This window comes from Orycteropus afer, unplaced genomic scaffold (genome assembly GCF_000298275.1).
Source record: "Orycteropus afer afer isolate SDZICR_OR568_19922 unplaced genomic scaffold, OryAfe1.0 scaffold00056, whole genome shotgun sequence".
Classification (NCBI taxonomy): Eukaryota; Metazoa; Chordata; class Mammalia; order Tubulidentata; family Orycteropodidae; genus Orycteropus; species Orycteropus afer.
This window is the reverse complement of record NW_006921643.1, coordinates 7,910,947-7,933,080: the sequence shown is the minus strand read 5'-3', so window position 1 is coordinate 7,933,080 and position 22,134 is coordinate 7,910,947. Positions and strand designations below refer to the sequence as shown.

The 22,134-nt window shown below is 49.0% G+C and overlaps 3 protein-coding genes across 3 annotated transcripts in view; 2 read left to right on the top strand and 1 right to left on the bottom strand.

Moving 5' to 3' along the window:
• Nucleotides 1-429: 429 nt before the first annotated feature.
• On the bottom strand, nt 430-3,042 carry RELL2 (RELT like 2). The gene is made up of 6 exons (XM_042780700.1): nt 2,859-3,042; nt 2,409-2,474; nt 2,259-2,325; nt 1,614-1,799; nt 935-1,310; nt 430-531 (listed from the first exon to the last, which is right to left on the bottom strand). The coding sequence occupies exons 1-6, from the start codon at nt 3,040-3,042 to the stop codon at nt 430-432; spliced, it is 981 nt and encodes a 326-aa protein (XP_042636634.1).
• Nucleotides 3,043-4,501: 1,459 nt separating this feature from the next.
• Nucleotides 4,502-17,642, top strand: HDAC3 (histone deacetylase 3). Its single transcript, XM_007939048.2, has 15 exons — nt 4,502-4,556; nt 4,665-4,747; nt 6,005-6,147; nt 11,844-11,925; nt 12,056-12,112; nt 12,234-12,289; nt 12,684-12,817; nt 13,169-13,249; nt 13,611-13,684; nt 13,842-13,906; nt 15,044-15,133; nt 15,263-15,321; nt 15,572-15,651; nt 16,139-16,296; nt 17,573-17,642. Exons 1-15 carry the CDS (start codon nt 4,502-4,504, stop codon nt 17,640-17,642), a joined length of 1,287 nt encoding a protein of 428 aa, XP_007937239.1.
• Nucleotides 17,643-20,171: 2,529 nt separating this feature from the next.
• DIAPH1 (diaphanous related formin 1) overlaps nt 20,172-22,134 on the top strand; it is a 166,866-nt gene continuing 164,903 nt past the window's right edge. Inside the window, exon 1 of the mRNA XM_042780699.1 lies at nt 20,172-20,288. Within this exon, the coding sequence (XP_042636633.1) occupies nt 20,172-20,288 (117 nt within the window). The remainder of the gene's footprint in view (nt 20,289-22,134) is intronic.

Sequence of the window (22,134 nt, the reverse complement as noted above, 5' to 3'; positions counted from 1 at the left end):
CTCTGTCTCTACCCTGGCTCTGTGCCCCACCCCACTCCAGATGCCAGGGCCACTAGGGCTGGGGGCAGGGACAGAGACAGTCCCTGGGAATCCGAAGGAGCTGGAGCCATATGCAAAAGCAGCTGTAATGGTCTGAGCGGATTTATTGACAGTGAATAAAGGGCAGGAAGCCCAAGCCAAGGTCTGGGCCTCTTGTGCCAAGAGGGCAGGAGCCTAAGGTGCTATTGCTTTAGGGGCCCACCAGAGGCAGGGGCCTGCTCCCAGCTGCCACTCTCTAGCATGTGGAACAAGGTGTTAGGGAAGGCGGATCAGGCAACCTGTTGGCAGGCAAGGGGAAGAGAAGAGACTGAGGGACATGTTGGGGGGTACTTCTCCCAAGATCCCCCAGCTCGAGGCCGTGCAATTCCAGGTGGAAGTAAGGCTGGTCCCTCAGCTGGGGGCAGTGCTGTCCAGTGGAGAGGAGGGGCTTCGTGCCCACCCACCCCTGGCTCTGCCAGCTGGTAGTCCATTCAGCAGCAGCGAAGAATGAGGCTTGGAAGAGAGGGAGGATAACAATGTTGCCTCCTACTTAAGCTCTGTCCCAGCTTTTTCTTGGTGGCACAGGACCCTTTCACTTCCAGGTTCCAGAATCTGCCCTCGGGAGCATATGCCCATGCCCTACCACCAAACCAAGGCATTTGTAGGAAAGGGTAAAGCCTATATAGTTCACCCTGGGGATTCATGGAGCTGATGGGCTTGAGTAGGGGATGGAAGGACAAGATTCCCTGCTTTGGGACCCAGGCTGACTTACCTCACACACTCTCTGCTCCCCAAGGTGGGGATACCTGAGGGAAAGGGGAGAGGTCAACAATGGAAAAATAGGAGTCCCCAGAGTAGGGGACAATAAGAGCTCAGCCCACCATGTCCCTCTGCAGCCCTGGTCACGTTATCATACCTGGTGATCTGAGGTGTCCGGTTTGGTTGGCTGTCCGTTTGTCTCTTGACTGGGCAGCCCTGGACTTGGGCCTCTGCCTCCGGCCCCCAGCACTGGCTCTGCAGAGGCTCCAGGGTTCCCCTCAAGTGCATGAGGGACTATGCTGCTGTCCCTGAGTCCTCCATTCTGCACTGGAGGGCTGACTAGGGACTGGGGCTGTGGCCTCTCAGGAAGTGGCCTCTCCATGGTAGGCATCCCTGTCCTGGACTGCCCTCCCCCAGATCCCTGACTGCCTCCTGGGTCCTGCCCCCCACCAGAGCCCCAGCTCCTGTCTGTGGGGGAACCATCACGATGCTCATGTAGCCCATGGCGTTTCTCAATGTGTGTCACCCGAAACCTGGGAGGAGAGGGAACACTGGGGCTTAGGACCACAACTCAGAGGTTTCTTGCCCTCCCCTCCAATCAGGGACATCCTGGATGCGATAGCCACTTCCTTCTGGCCTGGGCAGGGGAAGCCTTTTCAGACTGTGGGGCATACTGTGCAGCCTGACTCCTGTTGCAGGTCTCAGTCCAGGCAGAAAGAGCCAGGGCCCTTCAAGGGTCCTGCACGGAGTCCCACCAGGCCCACCTTTGGAGTTAGATGCCTGATTGCTGGGGACCCCACCTCAACCTCCGTTTCCCTGGAGCACTGTGTCCCCACCTGCCCACAGAGAACACGGTGGTCTCCCCAGGCCGGGGGCGGCTCTTTCCTTCCTTGGAGCGGCCCTGACGGACAAGTGGGGGCCTCTTGCTGCGGCTGCAATGGATGCAAGGGGCTGCAGAGCCCAGGTGCACTGTGTGATGGTGGGAGGGGGCTCCATCTTGCAGGCTGGAGGTGGCATCCACACTGGACAGTGGGGAGGAGTAATTCAGGGATGACATTCTCATCTCCCTTCTGTTCCATTTCTCCATAGTTTTTTTTTTAGCATGCTCCTTAAACCCCCAGATACTCTACTTTCCCAAGACCCCAACATTCTTTCCTTGTCTTTGTCTAATAAACTGAATAGTAAGATGTCAGTGACTGTTTGTTCTCCTTCTCTTGTTAAAAAGAGGACAATACTTAACCCAAAGGAATGGCACTAGGGCTGAATGTTAATCTTGATGATACCCAGGTGGGAGATAGGGTTTCAAGGACTCCAGCTTTCTACAAAATTTCTTGCTTTCTATAGGTGAAACACCCTTCTTATCCACACCCCCCCCCCCACACACACACACACATCACTCGGAGATTGGGAGAGGATTGTGCTGGAAGAGAGGGCACTCTATAAGGCAACCGAAGCCATGCTGGACCTTATTTCCAGCTCACCTGGACAGCTGTACTGTTCCTTCTCCTTCACTGTCCCCCAGCATCTCCTTCAAGGCCTCAGCATTGGCTGAGGGGAGAAGGAAAAGACAGAATTAGTGAAGGTCAGGGCAAGAGAAAGAGGGGAGTGGCAAGGAGCCATCCCACACCCACCTTCATTTTGGATGATGCAGCGAACAATCCTTTCTACTGTGTCCTCATTCATGTCATCATCCTCAGCTGAAGGATAAAAGAGTTTGAGAAGTAGGAAATGAAGCAGCTTTTGAAGGGGGTGGGGCATTACCTGGTGGCTCCTGTGGCTTACTGCTCATGACATACCCCTTTATCTATTTGCTATCATGATGGACTTTAGTGTTTCAGGGGCCAGGTCAGGGAAGACGGGGATGTCAATGGGAGCCTAAGTCCTTCCTGCCTGTGTTGCCTCCTTTAGCTTGCCTTCAGGGTGGTGTCACCCCACTTGCTGACTCAAGGAAGCATCATTAGGCCTCCTGCAGGCTTGACAGGGATTGGATCTAGGTCTGTTGGCCAGGGCAAGGAGAAAATGGTGTGGGGAGGGGTAAGAGAGAATGATGACTGAGCCAGGGTTCCAGGCTTCTGACTCACGGGGCTGGAGCTGGGCGTCGTCAGGCTCCGAGCCCCTCGAGGTGCGACAGCGGTAGCCCTTCTTCTTGAGCACGTGGCAGATCATGAAGCCTACGAGGCCCATGAGGAAGAAGACCAACACAAGCAGGAAGAGCATGTACAGCCCATGCTGGGGCGGCTCCAGGTCAGGCTGTGGTTCCGACATGAGGCCCTGGGGGGCGAAAGCGGGCCAGGGCGCCTCCTGGGGGGAGGGGGCTACAGCTGGGGATGATGGAGAGGGGCAGGGATGCTGTGCTCAGGATCCCAAATTGGCAAGCCTCCGAAGTCCGGCCCCACCCACTACCCAACTGGGGAGCTGTCCGAGCCAGCGGTGCTGGTCCGCCAAGAGCGGCCCGGGGCCGGGAGCCAGACAGTGGCTGCGCAAGTCTTCTTTCACGACCCTGGTCCCACTTCCCCGACGCCCGGAGCTTTCCCCTCTCCAGCTTGTCCCGGCGCTTCCGTCCCTCCCAAGGACACTGCAGCGCAAGATGGGACAGCATTCTCAGGCAGCGGGCGCAGGAGTTGTGCCTGAGTCAGCGTCCGCACCTCCTCCGCGCCGGCCTGGGCCAGGCCTCTGCAGCCCCCTCCCCTGCCTTCTATCACGCACCCTCCCTTATCTGGCTCCTTCCACCCTGACCACCTGGCCCACCCAGTACCGGTGGTTCTGTTCTGACTCCGGCTCGAGTTTCGGCTCCAGGGGTGTCCTAGTCCGGCTCAGGGCCCCCGACGCCCTCCCGGCGATCATCCCTTGCTTCCTCCCCCTCCCCCCTTCGCCGCCTCACCGGCTTTGGGCTGCGGCTGCGGCTACCGGTGCCGCGGCAGGCGGGGGGAGGGAAGGATGGAGAGGGATGTGAGCTGGTTAGGAGCGACCGCCGGCTCCGGACAACTCTGGCCCTGGGAAGGAAAGGGGGTGGGAGGTGCCGCCGCAGCCGCCCCTGGGTTCCCAAATGCCTTTGCCCGCCGCCGGCCCGGGACCAGGGGGCGGAGCGCGCAGGTGTGCGGGGCGGAGAGCGTGAGCTGTGCGCGCGTGACTGCGCTGGCCCCCCTTCGGGGGGAGTGCGGCGCGGTCTGGGTCCGGTTGGGAAGGACAGGCGGTCCAGCCCCGCGAAGTGCTCTGCACTACTCTACCCTGCACGCCTAAAGAGACTCCTGCCCACAGATGCCCCAGCCGAGCAGAGAGCCAGGGATCTCCCTACTGGGCAGGTTGAAGTCGGTTTTCTGCACCCGAGAGTGGCGGCGTGGCCGGTTCTCCGGAGCCTCCTAGCAAGGTGGGCGCGGAGATCACAGCCTGCACTCCCTTTTGGGGCAGCAAACTGGACGGGTGGCTCGGTTCCCCGAGGATTTGACCCCGCCGAGGAGGAAATGACCCTCCCACGTTAGGACCGACTGTAGTCATCCTGCGCCCAAGCAGGACGCAGTCTCCGCAAAGCCTCAACCGCCGGCCAGGCCGGGGGAGGGGCTGAATCCCCGCAGGGGGCGTGACCCGGGCGTGGTCTCGCAGAGGCGGGACCTGGACCTCCAGGTTCCGCAGAGGCGGGCTACGTGCTTACGCAGTACGCACGACCGGGGGTGGGGCTGGCGGCCCGGCTGGCGGCAGAGGCACGGGGCCTGGTCCCGCCGTCACCATGGCGAAGACCGTGGCCTATTTCTACGACCCGGACGTGGGCAATTTCCACTATGGTGAGAGATCAGAGTTGTTCGTGAGGAATTTCGGGAGGCAGAGGTTTCAAGGCAGGGGCTACAACTCCAGGGGTGGAAACTGACAAACTCTCTTCTCCCCACCCCCAGGGGCTGGACACCCTATGAAACCCCATCGCCTAGCATTGACCCATAGTCTGGTTCTGCACTACGGACTCTATAAGAAGATGATCGTGAGTCCCGCTGCTTCTGCTGGGTGTTAGGGGTGGGGCGAACTATGTGGGCTGGACTGAACACTTCAGGTGCGATCTGTATATGAAAAGGGTGGCAGTGACTGGATAGAAGGTATGTGGAGCAGCCCCTCGCCACCTCCAGAGTATTGAGGATGGGATTAATGGGAATTAGTTTTTCACTTCAGGTCAGCCACCCTTTGACCGCAGGTGAACTAGGCCTTAGTCTAGGAGTATATGGTGGGGTGGGGCTGGTTTGAAAATTGGATGTCTTTCATCCCCAGGTCCTTAGTGCTGTGACCTCAAGGATGAGGAAGGGGCTGGACCACTGTACGGGTGTGTGGGGTTTATCCTCAGTTCCCACCCCTTCTCTTCATCTCTTCTTTCTGCCTCGAATATGCTAGAGCTCTAGTGGGAGGACCCAGCAGCCCTGGGTATGAATGTTTATGTGGGTGTGGAAGGGGACAGGAGATAACTTGAGTATTCCTTTTCCAACCTAGAATACCCATACCTGGTTGTACTTCCATCACTACTCAAACCTTCATCTCCTAGGCATACACATGCTGCCCCAGCTTGGAAGTTATAGCTGTGATTTGGAATTAACAACAGGCCCAACCCTTATGCACTGTGAGGAGAATTGGTCAACAATCTGAATGAGTGTCCATTGTTTGTGCTGAGGCACAGACAAGTGGCTTTGCCATAGAAAAGACTGAAATGATGTTAATGCATGAATCAATCAATTTCCTGAAATCGTTTGCCTCTATATACCTGTGTGCATTTTCTGGGGAGGGAAAAACTCCATGGTTTTTGCCCAATTCCCAAAGAGGCAATGAACTCCCCAAAAGATACTAAATCTCTGGTTTAGCCCCTAGGTTTTAATCAAAAGGTTATCGTTTATCCCATATTATTTGACTCTAGAATGAAGAAGAACTCAAGGAGGAGATGAGTGTGGAGAAAACTAAGAATAGGGGACTTGGGGTATAGGGCAGACTGATCAAGGCTCAAGGTTGAGAAGGCGGGAGAGGCTGAGCTGGAAGTGAGAAGGAGGAAGCAAGCCCAGTGGTCTTCAAAGGACTGTCTTGGCTAACTGAAGCCTCTTTTCTTTAGGCTCAGGCTGACCTTTGCCTCATAGATTAACAAGGATTGGCATGGTGTGGGGACTGCCACATGTGGTTCTGAACAATCCTCAGGGTTGGGTTCAGCATGAGCAGTCTCATGGGGCTGACCCTGCCTGGGTTCATCTTGTGTTTCTGTCTCGAGGTTTTCAAGCCATACCAGGCCTCTCAGCATGACATGTGCCGCTTCCACTCTGAGGACTACATTGACTTCCTGCAGAGAGTCAGCCCCACCAATATGCAAGGCTTCACAAAGAGCCTTAATGCCTTCAACGTGGGTGATGACTGGTGAGGACAGGACTGGGACTTTTGTTGCTAGGTACTTCGAGAGAGGGAAATACTTGAATGTGGTCTTGTGACAACAGCAGTGGGAACCAAGAGGAGGCTGCTTATGAGTGAATCATCATCATCTCATTTGTTTATTCAACAGATACTTGTTGATCATTTGCTATGGGCCAGACCTAGTGCTAAGTGCTAGTGAAAACAGTGATGGACAACAACAACAAAAGCTAGGGGGTGGAGCTGGGTAATCATTATGAAGCCTACAGTCTAGTGGGGAGAGTAATCATCTAATCTACAAATAAATATAATATTGTGGTTGTGCCAAGTCCTATGAAGGGAGAGGTACATGATAAACTGAGAGTATGTAATTGAGACAATGATCTAGTTTAGGGACAGGCTGGTCAGGGAAGGCTTCCTAGAATAACTAACGAGCTGAAATCTGAAAAAAGAATAGGAGGTGATTAGGTGAAAGGTGATTGGGTAGATGGAACGAAGAGGGGAGTATGTAGTGGGCAGTGGAGACTACATATGCTAAAGGTTTGTGGTAAGATAGAGTATGACTCATTTGAGAAACAGAAAAATGGCAGAGTGCCAAATATGAAGAGAGTGATCTGAATTGAGGCTAAAGAGATAGACGTGGCCCGACCTCTGAAGTGGCCTTATCGTGTAGAGAGGAGCCCTGGTGGTGCAGTGGGTCAAGCACTTGACTGCTAACTGAAAGTTCTGCTAACCAAAAGGTCGATGGTTCAAACCCAGCAGCCACTCAGTGGGAAGAAGACTGGGCAGGCTGCTTCCATCGCAATTACAGTCTTAGAAACAGTATGGGACAGTTCTCTGTCCTCTAGGGCTACTATGAATCAGAGTCAACTCAGTGGCAATGTTCTTTTCTTTAGAAGGAAGCTACCAAAGTGATTTTAAAAGTAAGGAGGGTGATTTTACGTGCACAGGTTTACGGTGAACTTGCACATAAGTAGAAGACTCAGGGAATGGGCACAATCCTAGTTTACATTCTGGGATATATCTGTAAAAAACCCTAACAGCTACTACCACTTACTCAATTTTATATTTCTAAATTTAGGGAAAATTTCAACATTTCTAAAAGAATAGTGCAGGGAATTCCCTATATCCATCACATATCTTCAGCAATTATGAACACATAGGCAATCTTATCTATACCTCCTCAGGTTAGGTTATTTTAAAGCAAATCCTATTTTGTATCTTTAAATGGTATTCCTTTTTTAAAAAACTATAACCACAATATCATCATCACACCTAAAAAATGAACAGTAATTCCTTAACATCAAACGTAGTCAGTATTCCACTTTCTCTAGTTGTCTCATAATTCCAGCCCCCCTCCCCCAGTAAGTTTGTTTAAATCAGGATGATCTAACTAAAGTGCTCCCATTGTCTTTGGTTGACATGTCTCTTAAGACTTAATCTGTAGCTTTCCTCTCTCTCCCTTGAATATGTTCCTTGAAGAAACCAGGTGGTTGGTCCTGTGGAGTTTCTTCCAACAGCTGCCATTTATTGAGTGCTTACTCTGCTAGGTACTATGCTGAGGGAAGCTGCTTAATTCTCATGCCAGCCCTGTGGTGTAGTAGTCCTTTCCCTGATGTTACACATGAGTAAAATGAAGTTTGGGGGAGATTTACCTAAACTTACCCTGAGTCACCTAACTGGTCAGTAGAGGTGGCAGGATTCAGATCTAGAGCCCATGTTTTGAAAGCACTACACTAGTCTGTTTACTTGAAAGATCCTAACCAGCAGAAGCAGCCTGGGCTTAGGATAGAGGCCAACTGCTTAGGCTGGCATTGAGTGTCTTCCCAACCTTATTCTATCCTGCTGCTCAGGATGCTTTCCTGGAATGGCCTTTCTTCTCCATTCAGCCTCACCAAGGCCTTCCCAGCCTTTACACCACCTCCATGAAGCCTTTCTTGATCACACCAGCCCATAGAGCTCTGTCCCTCTGCACACACTACACTGCTCAATCAGTGTTTAGTTACCTGCTGTCTTGGAAGCTTTCTTGTTTTTAATTTTTGTTGTTGTTGCTGTGTCTGAGTTTACTTTATAGGTCTGGGAATGCAGAGTCAGCCCTTGGGCTGCAGCTGGGGCCCTGTAGATGATCTTTGTGCAGTTAGGAAATGTACCCACTTGGTGACTTGGCACTGCATTCAGCAGACTCTAAAACTGAAGCTACAATTGTGTTTGTTTGGTCTTCAGATGAGAGTCAGTGCAAAAACGGCAAGGAGGCCACATGTTCTGATCTCCTCTAACCCCACAAGAGGAAGACAGGATTACCAGCAGTAACCCAAGGCCTATTACTGCAAGGCCAGACATGCTGCCTCCCTCCAGCCCTTTCACCAACCGTTCCTCCCAAAGCACCCACCACCTCTCTCCTGGGTTCGATAATTCACTGCAGTGGCCACACAGAACTCACAGATTATGGGGTTTATTAGGGAAGCACCAGGCTACAACTCAAGTTCAGGAAGAACGCTCAGTCTCTCTCCCAGCCCAACGTCCCTCAGCCAACAGTCTCTCACAGTCTCTTTCCCAGCAGTGCTGGTCCCTCGGTGTCTCACTCAGCAATGCGTGTCTCTCGCGTCTCTTTCCTAGCAGCACGTGTCTCTTTCGGCAGCACGTCTTCCTCCATCAGCAGTCAGAGAGAGCTCTGCCTCCAGGAGGCCTCCTTTTGAGTCCGGAAGGGTGGTCAAACTAGCCAATCACAGCATCAGAACTCTAAGCACGTGAGAGAGAGTAGGAACTTCCCAGAACATTGTATTGTGCCACGCCCAACAGAAATAACCCAGGTGGATAGCTTCAGCAAAAGGAGCTCCTCAGTTGCTCATAGAAAATCCCACCTTGGGGTTTACAAAGACTTATGGGTAGAAAAGCCACACTAAGTAATTTACTACACCACAGTCGGGTTTTCCTTCCTTTTTTAATTTTCTTTTTGTTTTGATTATTCCTTAAGTAATCTAACATAAAAAGTCAAATTGTACGACAGGGCTTTTAATGAGGGGCGGGGGAGCAGTCATGGCCCATCTCTTCTACCTGTAAATCCCTACAGTGGCAGCTACTTTCTGCTCCTTTAGCTATTTCTTCTGGTATTTATCTTTGAATTTCAAAATAATACCAACTTATTCCTGGAGCCCTGGTGACACAGTGGACAGGCACTTGGCTGCTAACTGAATGACTGGTGGTTCAAAACTACCAGCCACTCAGAAGACATGAATAGACACTTCACCAAGGAGGATATTCAGGTGGCCAACAAACATGAAGAAATGTTCACGATCATTAGCCATTAGAGAGATGCAAAGCAAAACAACAATGAGATACTATCTTGCCCAGCACTAGTAGCAGAGTTCAACAAGACAGAAAATAACAAATGCTGGCAAGGATGTGGAGAGATTGGGACTCTCATACACTGCTGGTAGGACTGTAAAATGGTAAAACCACTGTGGAAAGCAGTATGGTGATTCCTTAAAAAGTTGGAAATAGAAATACCATTTGATCCTGCCACTCCATTACTGGGTATATATCCTAAAGAAGTGAGAGCCATGAAAAGAACAGACATGCACACCCGTGTTCATCACAGCGCTATTTACAGTAGCCAAAGGATGGAAACAACCTAGGTGTCCATCATCTGAGGAATGGATAACCAAACTATGGTACTTACACATGACGGAATACTTTGCAACCCTAAAGAATAATGTAGAATCTGCAAAACACCGCATAATGTGTTTTGCATATGGAGGACATTATGCTGAGTGAAATACGTCAATCACAGAAGGACAGATACTGTATTAGTCCATTATTGTAAAAGTCAAGGAAAGGTTTATATATGAAAGGAAATTTTCTTTGTTGGTTACCAGGAGTGGGAGGGGAAGGAGGGAACACTGTTAGATAGGCAGAGATAAGTATTGATTTGGGTGAAGAGAAGGGCAATGTACCAAATGTGAGTGATCAACATGGTGGCATTGAGGAAGAGGAAGACATAGAGAGGTACATGGGAGGTTTAGACAACAAAGATAAACTCTTTTGCACGTACAGTACTGTGTTGTCAGTGAAGGCAAACATGGGTATGTGGGTGGATAGATGGGTGGACAGGCTGAACTATTAGATACATCTATGAAGCAGGGAGTATACCCAAGACCATGTATAGGATTGGCAGACAGCAGTTCTACAAGTGTATTTGTATATTCTATAAGAATGTAAGAATTCCCAGGTGTATAGTAGAGCTGACAAGGGACAAGGTTGTAGTCACTTCTTGGTCATGGCCAGCTACCCAGAGGGAGCAAGTAGTTGAACTTGTGGGCTCAGGACCATAGTCGCAGGGGACATCAAGCTCAATTGGCATAACATACTATACAAAACATTGTTCCACCTCCTACTTTGGGGGGTAGTGACTGGGATCTTAAAAGCTTGGAAGCGGCCATCTAGATGCAACGATGGGTCTCTCCTTGTCCAGAGTAAAGAATAATGAAGACAACCAAAGATTCATGGAAACAATTAGTCCTAGCGACTGGTACACCATGCGATCCACAGCCTATACAACTATGAGACCAGAAGAACTGGATGGTGCCTGGCTACCGCTGTCAACCACTCAGAGGGCGATCTATGTAGGAGATCCTGGATAGAGAGGGAGAACAATGTGGAACAAAACTCAAAATCATTTGGAAAAATAAAAAAAAAAGGGACCAGGTTTGCTGGTCTAATAGAGCCTGGTGGAACCCCTGAGACTGGCCCCTAGCTGCCCTTCAAGTCTGGAATTGAACCCATACCTGTGGTTTCCAGCCAAACAAAAGACAAGCATATGAGTTGAACATTTACCTGAGGTAGATGCACTCCTCGGAGAGAACAATCATGGGAAAAAGAAGGGCTGTTTATGCACAGGGAGACAGCTCAGGGGGCAGGAGTGCATGGAGGGAAGGACACAGAGAAGAGGTAATTATCAGGAGAAAGTGGGAGGGGAGCTGTTGCATTGGGGTAAATTGTAGTCAATGTCATGAGACAAAGTGTATGTGAACTGCTGTATGGAAAGTGAATTTGCTCTGTAAACTTTCACCGAAATCACAATTGGGGGGAAAAAAAAATACCAGCCACTCCATGGGAGGAAGATATGGCAGTCTGCTTCTGTGAAGATTTACTATAGAGTTGCTATGAGTCGGAGTTGACTTGATGGCAGTGGGAGTAGGTAACCTACTATTACCACTACTGACTTACATACCTAAGTGTTATACCTAAGTAATGCCTACTGTGTGCCGGGCGCTATTCTGAATGCTTACAGCTATTGTTGTTAAGCTGTTGTTAGGTGCCAGTGATTCCTGGCTGCTGATGATTTTCTCCCATGGAGCTGCTGGGTGGGTTCAGATGGCCATCCTTTTGGGTTGCAGCTGAGCACTTAACTGTTGTGCTACCAGGGTTCTTTCTACATTATGTACCTTCTTATTCTCTAAATGTGTGTTTGGTACCACTTAAGTTTTTATTACATCACAGGGCTTGGTACATGCTTTGACCACAAATATTTGTTGTATAAATTTGTAAATAACTTAGGAGTTTAGGAGAGGGATGAGAAAGTTCTTTGGAGAGGGATAAGAAAGTTCTTGAAGAATGAAGAGTGGAGGGCGTTGGGTTAAAGAGGGAGGTGTTAGAAGGGGCAGAACAGATGCAGGAGGGTTCCAACTGGCTCCTCTCCCCTGCAGCCCAGTGTTTCCCGGGCTCTTTGAGTTCTGCTCCCGTTACACAGGCGCATCTCTGCAAGGAGCAACCCAGCTGAACAACAAGGTGACTGTAACCCCAAGTCCTCTTCCCCCTTTTCTCTGGGTCTCTGGACTCAAGGCTTTAGCCTTGACCTTGGACTCCCAGCTTTAGGGGTGGGCTGAGGAGGACTGTGAGTTGGGTATTTGTCTTGCAGATCTGTGATATTGCCATTAACTGGGCTGGTGGTCTGCACCATGCCAAGAAGTTTGAGGTGAGTGAAGAAGTGATGGGGAAGACAGTGGCCACCTTAGGGTAGGTGGTCAGGATGACAGAGGGGGACAGCTGGGTGGAGGGATTGTTCCTCTTTCTAAAAGACCACTGTCTCGCCATAGGCCTCGGGCTTCTGCTATGTCAACGACATTGTAATTGGGATTCTGGAATTGCTCAAGTGAGTAACCTGGGATAAGATGGAGCTGATGAGACAGCTGGCTGAAGCAGCCCCTCACACTCTGCTCTGACCTCCCCCTGACTAGCTTCTTCTGAGTTCTTGATGCTCTCCTCAGCTGTGTCTTCCGCTCTGCTGCAGATTCCCGGCTGCCTACTCACATTTCAGCCTTCTCTGTACATCCTTCCCCTGTCCCTGCCTCCTGCCTCCTGCCTCCTGCCTTCAGGCTCTAGCCCCAGGGTTGCCCTTAGGGAATTGGTGGGATTAAGTTTCAGGTGATATGGGTTGAAGCAGACTCTTCATAATTCCAGATCCCATGTTTGGGAAGAGTGTGATGAGTGGTTTTTCTCCCTGGGGCTCACCTCTCCCTCATCCTCTGGTGGGGCCCTCACCCCAGGTACCACCCTCGGGTGCTCTACATTGATATTGACATCCACCATGGTGACGGGGTCCAAGAAGCCTTCTACCTTACTGACCGGGTCATGACAGTGTCCTTCCATAAATACGGAAATTACTTCTTCCCTGGTACAGGTATGGAAATAGGAATTTCTCTTTCCTTTGCAACCTTCATGTTTTTTTCAACCATGACCACCTCCTCAGAGAAGCCTTCCCTGACCACCCCAGTTAAAGTAATCACTTCTTTCCCCATTACTCTACCACATTATCCTGTCTATTTCTCTCAGAGTACTCACTGCTTTTTGTATGTATTGTGATGGTGCTTTATTTACAGTAAGTCCTCAAAAAAAAAATAGTGTCTCTAGGGAGTCTGGAAATATGTAGGTGTCATGAGAGACCCTCAGTGTGGGTGGGATTGGAGCAACTTGGTCGTGGGTGCCCCTTAATTATGTCTTTTCATCCCCTCTACCCTCCACTTCCCTGTAGGTGACATGTATGAAGTTGGGGCAGAGAGTGGTCGCTACTACTGTCTCAACGTGCCCCTACGGGACGGCATCGATGATCAGAGTAAGTGCTGCAGATTTTTCCTGTTAACTACCCCTTCTCTCTCTCCTTGAATTAACTGTTGCCTTGTATAGTCTGTTGTCGAGCCAGGTGTCCTTAAGAATGAAGGGCCTTCTAAGAGATCACGAACCCCCTGGAAATTGTGTGCCACGTACTGTGTGTATGTGCATTTTTCTGAGATAAGGGTCACTAGCTTTCATCAGTCACTCAAAGGGGTTTACCCCTACCAGAAGTTCAGAAATAATTTGGTTCTTTGGGTTGCCTCTTTCCTTAGCTACGTGTTCTCTCAACCCCCTTTTTCCTTTTGTTCCCTGTCTCCCCATCCCCTTGGGGTGCCAGGTGCCCATCTTTGGCCTTCTCCCAGGTTACAAGCATCTTTTCCAGCCGGTTATCAATCAAGTAGTGGACTTCTACCAACCCACATGCATTGTGCTCCAGGTAATGCTGTCATTTCCCTGTAGGAGAGCTCTGCCTGGGCTTGAGGGGAGAGAGTGAGAAGATTACTCTCTGTCCTCGCTGGGGAGGGGCGTGAAGGACACCCATGGTGCTCTGATCCGTTACCTCAGTGTGGCTGTCTGGGTCTTGATTTTTGCAGTGTGGAGCTGACTCCCTGGGCTGTGATCGATTGGGCTGCTTCAACCTTAGCATCCGAGGACATGGGTGAGCCTTACCCTCCTTCCATTCCCCAGGTTTTCAAGCAGCCTGGGACCCCAATACATGGAGTGGTGGTGGTTGGGGAATAGGCCTCACCTCTTTTTGGGAATCAAAAATAGCTGCAAATTGTTCTTGAATCAGAAATGTTCACCTTGAACAGGGTTCCGCAGCTGATCATTCATTCATAACAGGATTTTGTGAAGCACCTATAGTATTTCAGACATGGAGATGCAGTGAGAAATCAATCAGACAAGATCTCTCCTCCCATAGAGTTGATAGTTTAGTGTAGGAAACAGACAAAAAGTAAGAAAGCAAATAAAATAATTAGATTGTTACAAATTCTATGAAGGAAGAAAATAGAAAGCTGAGATGCAGGATAACAGTGGGAAGCTACTTTAGCCTGGTTGAAAGGATTTCCTGAAGAGGTAAAATTTGAGCTGAGGCCTGGTGGCTAAGAAGGAGCAAGCCCTGAGAGGAACAGAGAGAAGTCTGTCCCGGGCAGGGAAGAGTTGGTGTAATGGAGGAGATGAAGTAAAACCAGTGAGGCAGGAACACAGAGGAAGCTAGAGGGGCAACCCCTCCTGGTAAGGAGTTTGAATCATACTCCAAATATGATAAGAAACTGTTGATGGATTTTAAGCTGGGAAGTGACATCCAGATTGTATTTTAAAGTCACTGCTCTGGCTGCTGAATGGAGAAAAGCTTGGTGGGAAGGGGAACAAGCGTAGGAGTGGGAAGACTAGTTAGGAAACTTGGCATTGTCTAGGCTGGAGGCGTGCCTGCGCTAAAGTGAGGTTGTGGGGATGGAGAGAAGTAGATGGTTTGAGTTGTATTTTGGAGGCTATATAACTGACAGGACTTAATGGTGGGTTAATTAGAATAGCTGATTAACATTTGGGGTGCCACAGAGAGTGTTGAGCAGGACAAAGATGTACTTGTTCTCAACTTTTTCTTGAGATATAACACATGCAATGAAGCACACAAATATTAAGGGTGTAATTCATTGACTGTCACCACCCAGATTGAGATATAGAACACTTCTCACTCCCTAGAAGTCTCCCCCGTGCCCTTTGCAGTACCTATGGGTGTACACTTAGGCTTTTGAGAACTTCCTCCACCCTTTCTTCTGGTTCCTTTTAACAGGGAATGCGTTGAATATGTCAAGAGCTTCAATATCCCTCTGCTGGTGCTGGGTGGTGGTGGCTATACTGTCCGAAATGTTGCACGCTGCTGGTGAGCACCATCACTGCATTTTCCTCTCCCCCTCTGTTCAGTGTGAGCAAGGGGCTCCCTGAGATCTGGCCTGGTGGGCCCTTTAGCTCACCTGCTCAGCCTGCCCCCCTCCCCAATGGTTGTTTTTAGGACTTACGAGACGTCGCTGCTGGTAGAAGAAGCCATTAGTGAGGAGCTTCCCTATAGTGGTAAGGGCCACCCTAGGACACCCCCACAGCAGTGAGCCCATTTTCACAAGACCCCAGAATGGACTGCTTTGAAGGTGGATGGAAAGTTTGACTCTCTCAGAGCTCTGCAGACTAAACCCTTGGGCTCAGAGCAGGAAAAAGATAGAGGTCTGGATGGGACTGAAAGAGATTGGGGATTCTTGGGCCCTCCTTGGACCTTTGTTCTGTCATTCTGAGTCATACCCTTTCTTCCTAACCTCCCCACCCCAAGAATACTTCGAGTACTTTGCCCCAGACTTCACGCTGCACCCAGATGTCAGCACCCGCATTGAGAATCAGAACTCACGCCAGGTCAGTAGCTCAGAGAAGTTGAGAACAAGGGTTGGGGAGCCCAGGAAAAGTTCAGGTTGTGGACGTAGAAGAAAGCAGAGAAGAGATGGAAATTCTAAACATCACTTATCACTGTTATCAGTTAGGAGGCAGCCAAGGTTAAAGTAGAGGCAACTGGGGTTGGGAGGAGGGACATTTGTCAGCTCAGTTAAACTCAGTGCTGTCAAGTCAGATCTGACTTATAGTGACCCCTCCTTGGGTTTCTGAGGTGGTGTCTTTATGGAAGTAGATTGCCCAACCTTCCTTCTGGAGAGTGGTTGGTGGGTCTGAACCGTAAGCCTTCTGGTTCACAGTCAAGTGCCTTAGGCACTGCGCCAGCTAGGGGACTTGAACTAGAGATAACCACTGGGATTAAAACTAGAACAGTAGGGGTGACAGATGTCTAGAAGAGAGGAAGTTCTGGGAATCAGTGGGGACTGCTCATGCTCTATTTCTCATCCCGAACCAGTATTTAGACCAGATCCGCCAGACAATCTTTGAGAACCTAAAGATGCTGAACCACGCACCTAGTGTCCAGATTCATGATGTGCCCTCGGACCTCCTGACCTATGACAGGACTGATGAGGCTGATGCAGAAGAGAGGGGTCCTGAGGAGAACTACAGCAGGTCCATTCCCTCGGGCTTTTTGGGAAGGGTTTAGAGGGAAAAGTCAATCAGCTCAATTTAATTGTTCCTGGCTTTCCTCCTTTAATGTTCCTAGTCCTTGGTCTGCTATAACTCCCCTACTCTTTTCTTACCCTTGTTATCGACTATTACCAAAGTAAGGCATATTCATTGTAAAACTTCAAACAGCACCAAAATATGTAAAGTTTACTTTCATACATCCCAAACTCATTCCACAGAAATACATACTGTGCATAGTTTGATTTCTATTTTTCTGGACCTACCTTTTTATATAGGTTACAAGTATACTATTTTAACTGCACATATAAACACACTTACAAACTATCAGAGTTAGTTAGTTATGCATTTTTGTTTTTATTTTAAACACAAGTCGGATGGTTCTATGCATGTTGCTCTATAACTTAAAATTGGCCTTTTTTTTTTTTTTTTTAAGAGCAAAACAATGTATCTTTCCATATGAATGTATATAGATCTACTTCATTATTTTATCAGCTGTCTAGTACACCATTGTGGGGACATAGTATAATCTAACTGGTTACCATTGATAGACATTTTGATTATTTTTCATTTTTTCGTTATTACAAAGAAGGTGGCAATGCATCCTTTTATATAGTTATTTTTGCATGCTTGTTTGAGTATTTCAGTGGATTAGTTCATAGAATTGTTGCTACTAGGTCAAAGGCTATGCCTACTGAAATTTTTTATATTTGTTGCCAAATTACCTTCCAAGGTCAGTAGCATTTTACTCATTCCTTACAGCTTACTGCCCACATGTTGCTCTCTTAAGGACCTGGTTCCATTCTTCTTAGACTTCCGGTCCTCCCTTCTTAGAAAAACCTTCCTTATCATCCTGTTTGAAATTTCATCCTTTTCCTCCACCGCTCTCAGTCATGTCACTTTATTTCATTTTATTCATAGCATTTTCCACCATCTGAAATTATCATAGTTACTTGTTTTCTTTGTTATTGTTGCTCTTCCTTACTAGGTCTGCTCTTTGAGGGTAGGCAGAAACCCTGTCTGGCTTATTTTCTACTGTATTGCTAAGGCCTATGACAGTGTCTGGCGCAGAGTAATCCCTCAATAATTATTTATTGAGTACATGAATGGATGAATGGATAGCCATGGGTCTTTACCAGTAGGAGGAGGGGAGTGGTTCCCTGACAGGGGGCCTGAGAATTGGCTACAGAGAGCATGCTTCTGTGGGAGAAGATTGGAACAAGGAGAGTGGAATGCTGACCTCTCTGCCTTTTCATTGTAGGCCAGAGGCACCCAATGAGTTCTATGATGGAGACCATGATAATGACAAGGAAAGCGATGTGGAAATTTAAGAAAGCCTGGGAATGCTCTGCTCTATGGAATTCCTTTTCACCTCTTGGTTGGGCAGAGAGAGAAGGTGTGGCTCCGCATTCCTGGACTGGTCGCCCCCAGGGCTTGTTACCAGCTCTGGGGAAGGGTTGGGAGCCCACATCTGGTTCTAGAACCAACACTCCCTTTTCCTCTCCCTCCTAAGGCCTGACAATGGTACCTGTAAGGGAGGGGAGGGAGGCAAGGACAGCTGCCCTGAGTCATTTTGGGCAGTGGGCCTTAGAGGCCAGTCCTCAGCCCCTCTGGCCCTCTTATTCTTTCCCTGTTTCCCTCGAACCAGAGACTTTTAGGACTGAAAGGGTAGGCAGGACTGAGATTGCCTCTGATTTCCTCTTCTCCTGAGTTTTCCTGCTACAGGCCTTTCTTCCAGGACAGGTAAAGAGAGAATTTTTCAGAGAATTCTGGCTCCCTAACACCAGAGGGAAGTGCGGTTCTGAGGGAGGGGAGGATATGGATATGTCATGTTCTAACATTTTTGGTTTTATGTTCATTTTACCACTGTTTTTATCCAATAAATCAAGTTGGTATTTTTTGTACCTTTTGCTTTCTGGAAATACTCTTAATTCTCATTAGCTGTCCGTGTATGAAGGGAGGGAGAAATAAGAAAGCAGACACATGTAATAAAACTCATAGTTAACATTCATTAAGTTATTTAACATTGTTATTGTTACGTGCTGTCGAATTGGACCCAACTCATAGTGACCCTTCCTTGGGTTTCCAAGGCAGTATCACTACGGAAGTAGATTGCCCAACCTTCCTTCCGAGAAGCAGCTGGTGGGTTTGAACTGCCAGCCTTCTGGTTAGCAGTCAAGTGCCTTAGGCACTATACTACCAGAGCTCCTTACTTATCATTAGGCCCTGTATATATGTTCTACATGTGTAACATGGATTATCCTACTCATATAGGGAGTTAATAGAGCATTCTGGTAAAGAGTTAGATAAACCTGTGCAGATTGCTAGCATAAAAGTAGAAGACAACTCCAGGGTTTTGAACCTGATTGTTTGGAATAGCAATGCTAGTTGATGAAGGTACATTGAGATGAAACATGCCAAGTGCCTGACAAGTAGTTACTCATTATCTTAATGGTCTATGTGAAGAACAGTCCTAGATATTGCAGTAGCCACAAACATGGACCCTTCCCTGGGAGAGTGTACAATCCAGGAAAGGGGAGTTAGAAATTTATATGCAGTTGATAAATGTTATAGCAGTAGACATCGATACAAGAAAGATGAATAATAGGTGGGTCACTCCTTCCCTCCTTTGAGCCTGTTTCACAGTATCCTAGCTTAGAAAGTACTGCTTTTGAATTTTGTTTTGGACGTGTTGAGTTTGAAGTGTGGGCTGTACAGGTTGATTCAGCTTTCCATCAGGCAATTAGAAGGTTTGAAGCACAAGAGAGATGAAGGCCGGATTTTAAGAACCAGTTAGTTTGGCAGAGCCCCTGTTACCAGGACTAAGCACTAGGGGCGCCAGAGTGAGTAAGACACTGACTCTGTCTGCCCTCCAGGAACTTACATTTGAAATACTTTGCCAGGTGTGGTCAAGATTACTCAGTACTGTGAGGGCCTACTGGGTGCCAGGTACTTTTCACACAAGGCACAGATGTAGCTGGGAGAGTACATGAAGTTGCTGAAAGAGTCGCTAGAAGAAGAAAGCATACACTTGGGAACACACATCTGATAAAACAGGTAGAGTGTTTTGCACAGTGCCTGGCATGTAGCAAGTGCACAGTCAGTGGTGACTATTACTGTGTAGGCCAGTGTTTGCAATAACTAGTTTGCTCAAATTAGAAACAACTAGAAAATGTGGAACCTAGGATACAAAAGAGCCAATCTAACTCCAGAGCTAGTGTGGTTCAGAGTCTAGCACTTGTCCTGGACCAAACCCTATTCTTGGTACATAGCTTTCAATAAATGGTAGCTGTCAGCTCCCCACCTCCAAATGTACTACATAGGTATTGCACATATAAAAACTCCATTATCCCAGAAAGTCCAGCACTAAATTTTCTGCCAGAAAATTTATGATGCGTTTTTTGTGTTCAGAGATTAATATCCTGATTTGGGGTATATGAGGGGGTCTAAGCTTGACAGCCATATGGGCACTGAGTGGTATCAGGGAGGCCTGCACTGCGCCGCTCCATCCGCCAGGGGGCGTGGCTACCGGCTGCGGCCGAGGATTGCTGCACCGCCTACTCGCCACCCCCCCACGTGGGTCTGAATGGTTAGGCCCGTCGGGCAGGTAGCGGCTCCCCTCCACCCTCCTTCCTTGTCCTATTGGTAGGGGCTGCGGGTCCGGGCGGAAGTGGGGCAGGCGGGCGGGAGCAAGGCGTCGTCGTTGTATATTCATGAGGCGCGCGCAGCCCGGCATGCTAATGAGGCGGGGCGCGGCGGCGGGCTAAGAAGCTGCTGGGCGGCGGCAGTGGTGGCGGGCGCGGAGCAGCCGGGCGGGAGCGGCGTAGGCGCGGGGGTCACCAGCCAGGGCAAACTGGGACATGGACCCGCCTGGCCAGGGCCTGGGGCCCGGTCGCGGGACCCGGGACAAGAAGAAGGGCCGAAGCCCGGACGAGCTGCCTGCGGCGGGCGGCGACGGCGGCAAATCCAAGAAATTTGTGAGTATCCTTCTCACCCTACTCCCTCAACCCGACCCTGTAACCGCCTTCCAGACCCCCGGGATCCCCGCCACCGACCCCTGGGGCGCCCTTCCTTCTGTCGGGAACCGCCCCCGCGCCTGCTTTCTTCGTTAAGCTAGGTCCTCAGCCCGTCATCCTTCCCATCCAGGACATCGGGAAGCCCCGAAGTCCCACCTGGCTCTGGCTCCAACAGCCTCTGGGCTTCACTCCCCAGACGGCACGCTCTGCCCTTTCGCCCCGGCAGCCCCAGCCGTATCTCAGCCCCATCTCTGCTGTCCTAGCCCCACTTCCTTTCTTCTTTCTCTGTTACCCGAACATGCCTTCTTTATCTTGCCCTCCTGTTCTTTCCTGGGTTTATATTCTCTTATTACCCTTCCCCCCTTTTGGGTATTCTCTTATTTCCTTCTCTTAAAGGTCACTTCCTTCCTCATGATTGATCCCTTTCACCTGCTAACTTTCCTCCCGCCCAGTCCCCGATCTGGGCCCTCAGCCCGGTGCCACCTGATAATCCTTCCCCTCAGGAATGTTACCTGACTTGGTCCCTGTCTTCCCTACTCCCTTGGATGTTTGTCCTTGCGATTACAGGTCCCCGGGTCATTCGTGCATTGTGTTCATTTGCTTCCCAGTATTTCTCTGTCCGAAGAACCTGTCTCCTTGCCCTGTTGCTTATCACTTTTCATGGGGGATAGAACTTCTCTGGCGATTATGCCCTTCTTGTCCTAAAATGGTGATAAAACTCTCCCATAGGGTTGAAAGTTAGACTGCAAGACCAAGAAGTTTGTGAGTAATTGAATTGCTTTTTATACATTTCCCGTGATAACCATCTCCTCAACTCCTTTTCTGCCACCTCCCCTGCCCCAGGGCTGTTGACATCCCTTTTCCTATTTGTAGAAGAAGATAGTCTTCCACAGGTGCTAATTATTTCTAATCTTCCTCTGAAGGAATATTGATGATATTCATGTAACCCTATCATATTTCAACCTTTTACCTACATTAAGTCTTTTTCATTCCTTTTCCAAGGAGCCATTTGTCTGCATTTTACTATAAAAGCTTTGAAAGATAGAGACACCGTGAACAAGAGAGAGGAGTATTGAATTTTTTTTTTTTTTAATTGTGATTGGGGTGAAAATTTACAGAGCAAATTCACTTTCCATACAGCAGTTTACATACACTTTGTCTCATGACATTGACTACAATTTACTCCTATGCAACAGCTCCTCTCCCACTTCCTTCCGGTAGTTACCTCTTCCCTGTGTCCATCCCTCCATACACTCCTGCCCCCTGTGCATAAACAGCCCTTCTTTCTCCCATGATTGTTGTCTCCAAGGAAAGTGTCTACTTCAGGTAAATGTTCAACTCATATGCCTGTCTTGTTTGGCTGGAAGCCACAGGTGTGGTTTCAATTCCAGACCTGACGGGAAGCTAGGGGCCATAGTCTGAGTGGTTCCACTAGGCTCTATCAGACCAGCAAAACTGGTCCCCCCACCTTTTTCTTTTTTTTCAAATTATTTTGAGTTTTGTTCCACATTGTTCTCCCTCTCCAGGATCTCCTACATAGATCCCCCTCCGAGTGGTTGACAGTGATAGCGGGACACCATCTAGTTCTTCTCGTCTCATAGTCATATAGGCTGCAGATCGCGTGGTGTAACACTCGCTAGAACTAAAAAATGTTTCCGTGAATCTTTGATTTTCTTCCTTCTTCTTTGCTCTGGATGAGGAGAGACCCATCGTTGCATCTAGATGGCTGCTTGCAAGCTTTTAAGATCCCAGTTGCTACTCACCAAAGCAGGAGGTGGAACAGTGTTTTGTGTATGTTATGCCAATT

Coding starts and splice junctions, on each gene's coding strand:
- RELL2 (XM_042780700.1), bottom strand. CDS start 3,042: ATGTCGGAACCACAGCCTGACCTGGAGCCGCCCCAGCATGGGCTGTAC. Junction 2,326..2,408: donor CTGCATCATCCAAAATGAAG/GTGGGTGTGGGA, acceptor TTCTCCCCTCAG/CCAATGCTGAGGCCTTGAAG. Junction 1,311..1,613: donor ACCGTGTTCTCTGTGGGCAG/GTGGGGACACAG, acceptor CTCTCCTCCCAG/GTTTCGGGTGACACACATTG.
- HDAC3 (XM_007939048.2), top strand. CDS start 4,502: ATGGCGAAGACCGTGGCCTATTTCTACGACCCGGACGTGGGCAATTTC. Junction 6,148..11,843: donor TTCAACGTGGGTGATGACTG/GTGAGGACAGGA, acceptor TCTCCCCTGCAG/CCCAGTGTTTCCCGGGCTCT. Junction 12,113..12,233: donor ACCATGCCAAGAAGTTTGAG/GTGAGTGAAGAA, acceptor GTCTCGCCATAG/GCCTCGGGCTTCTGCTATGT.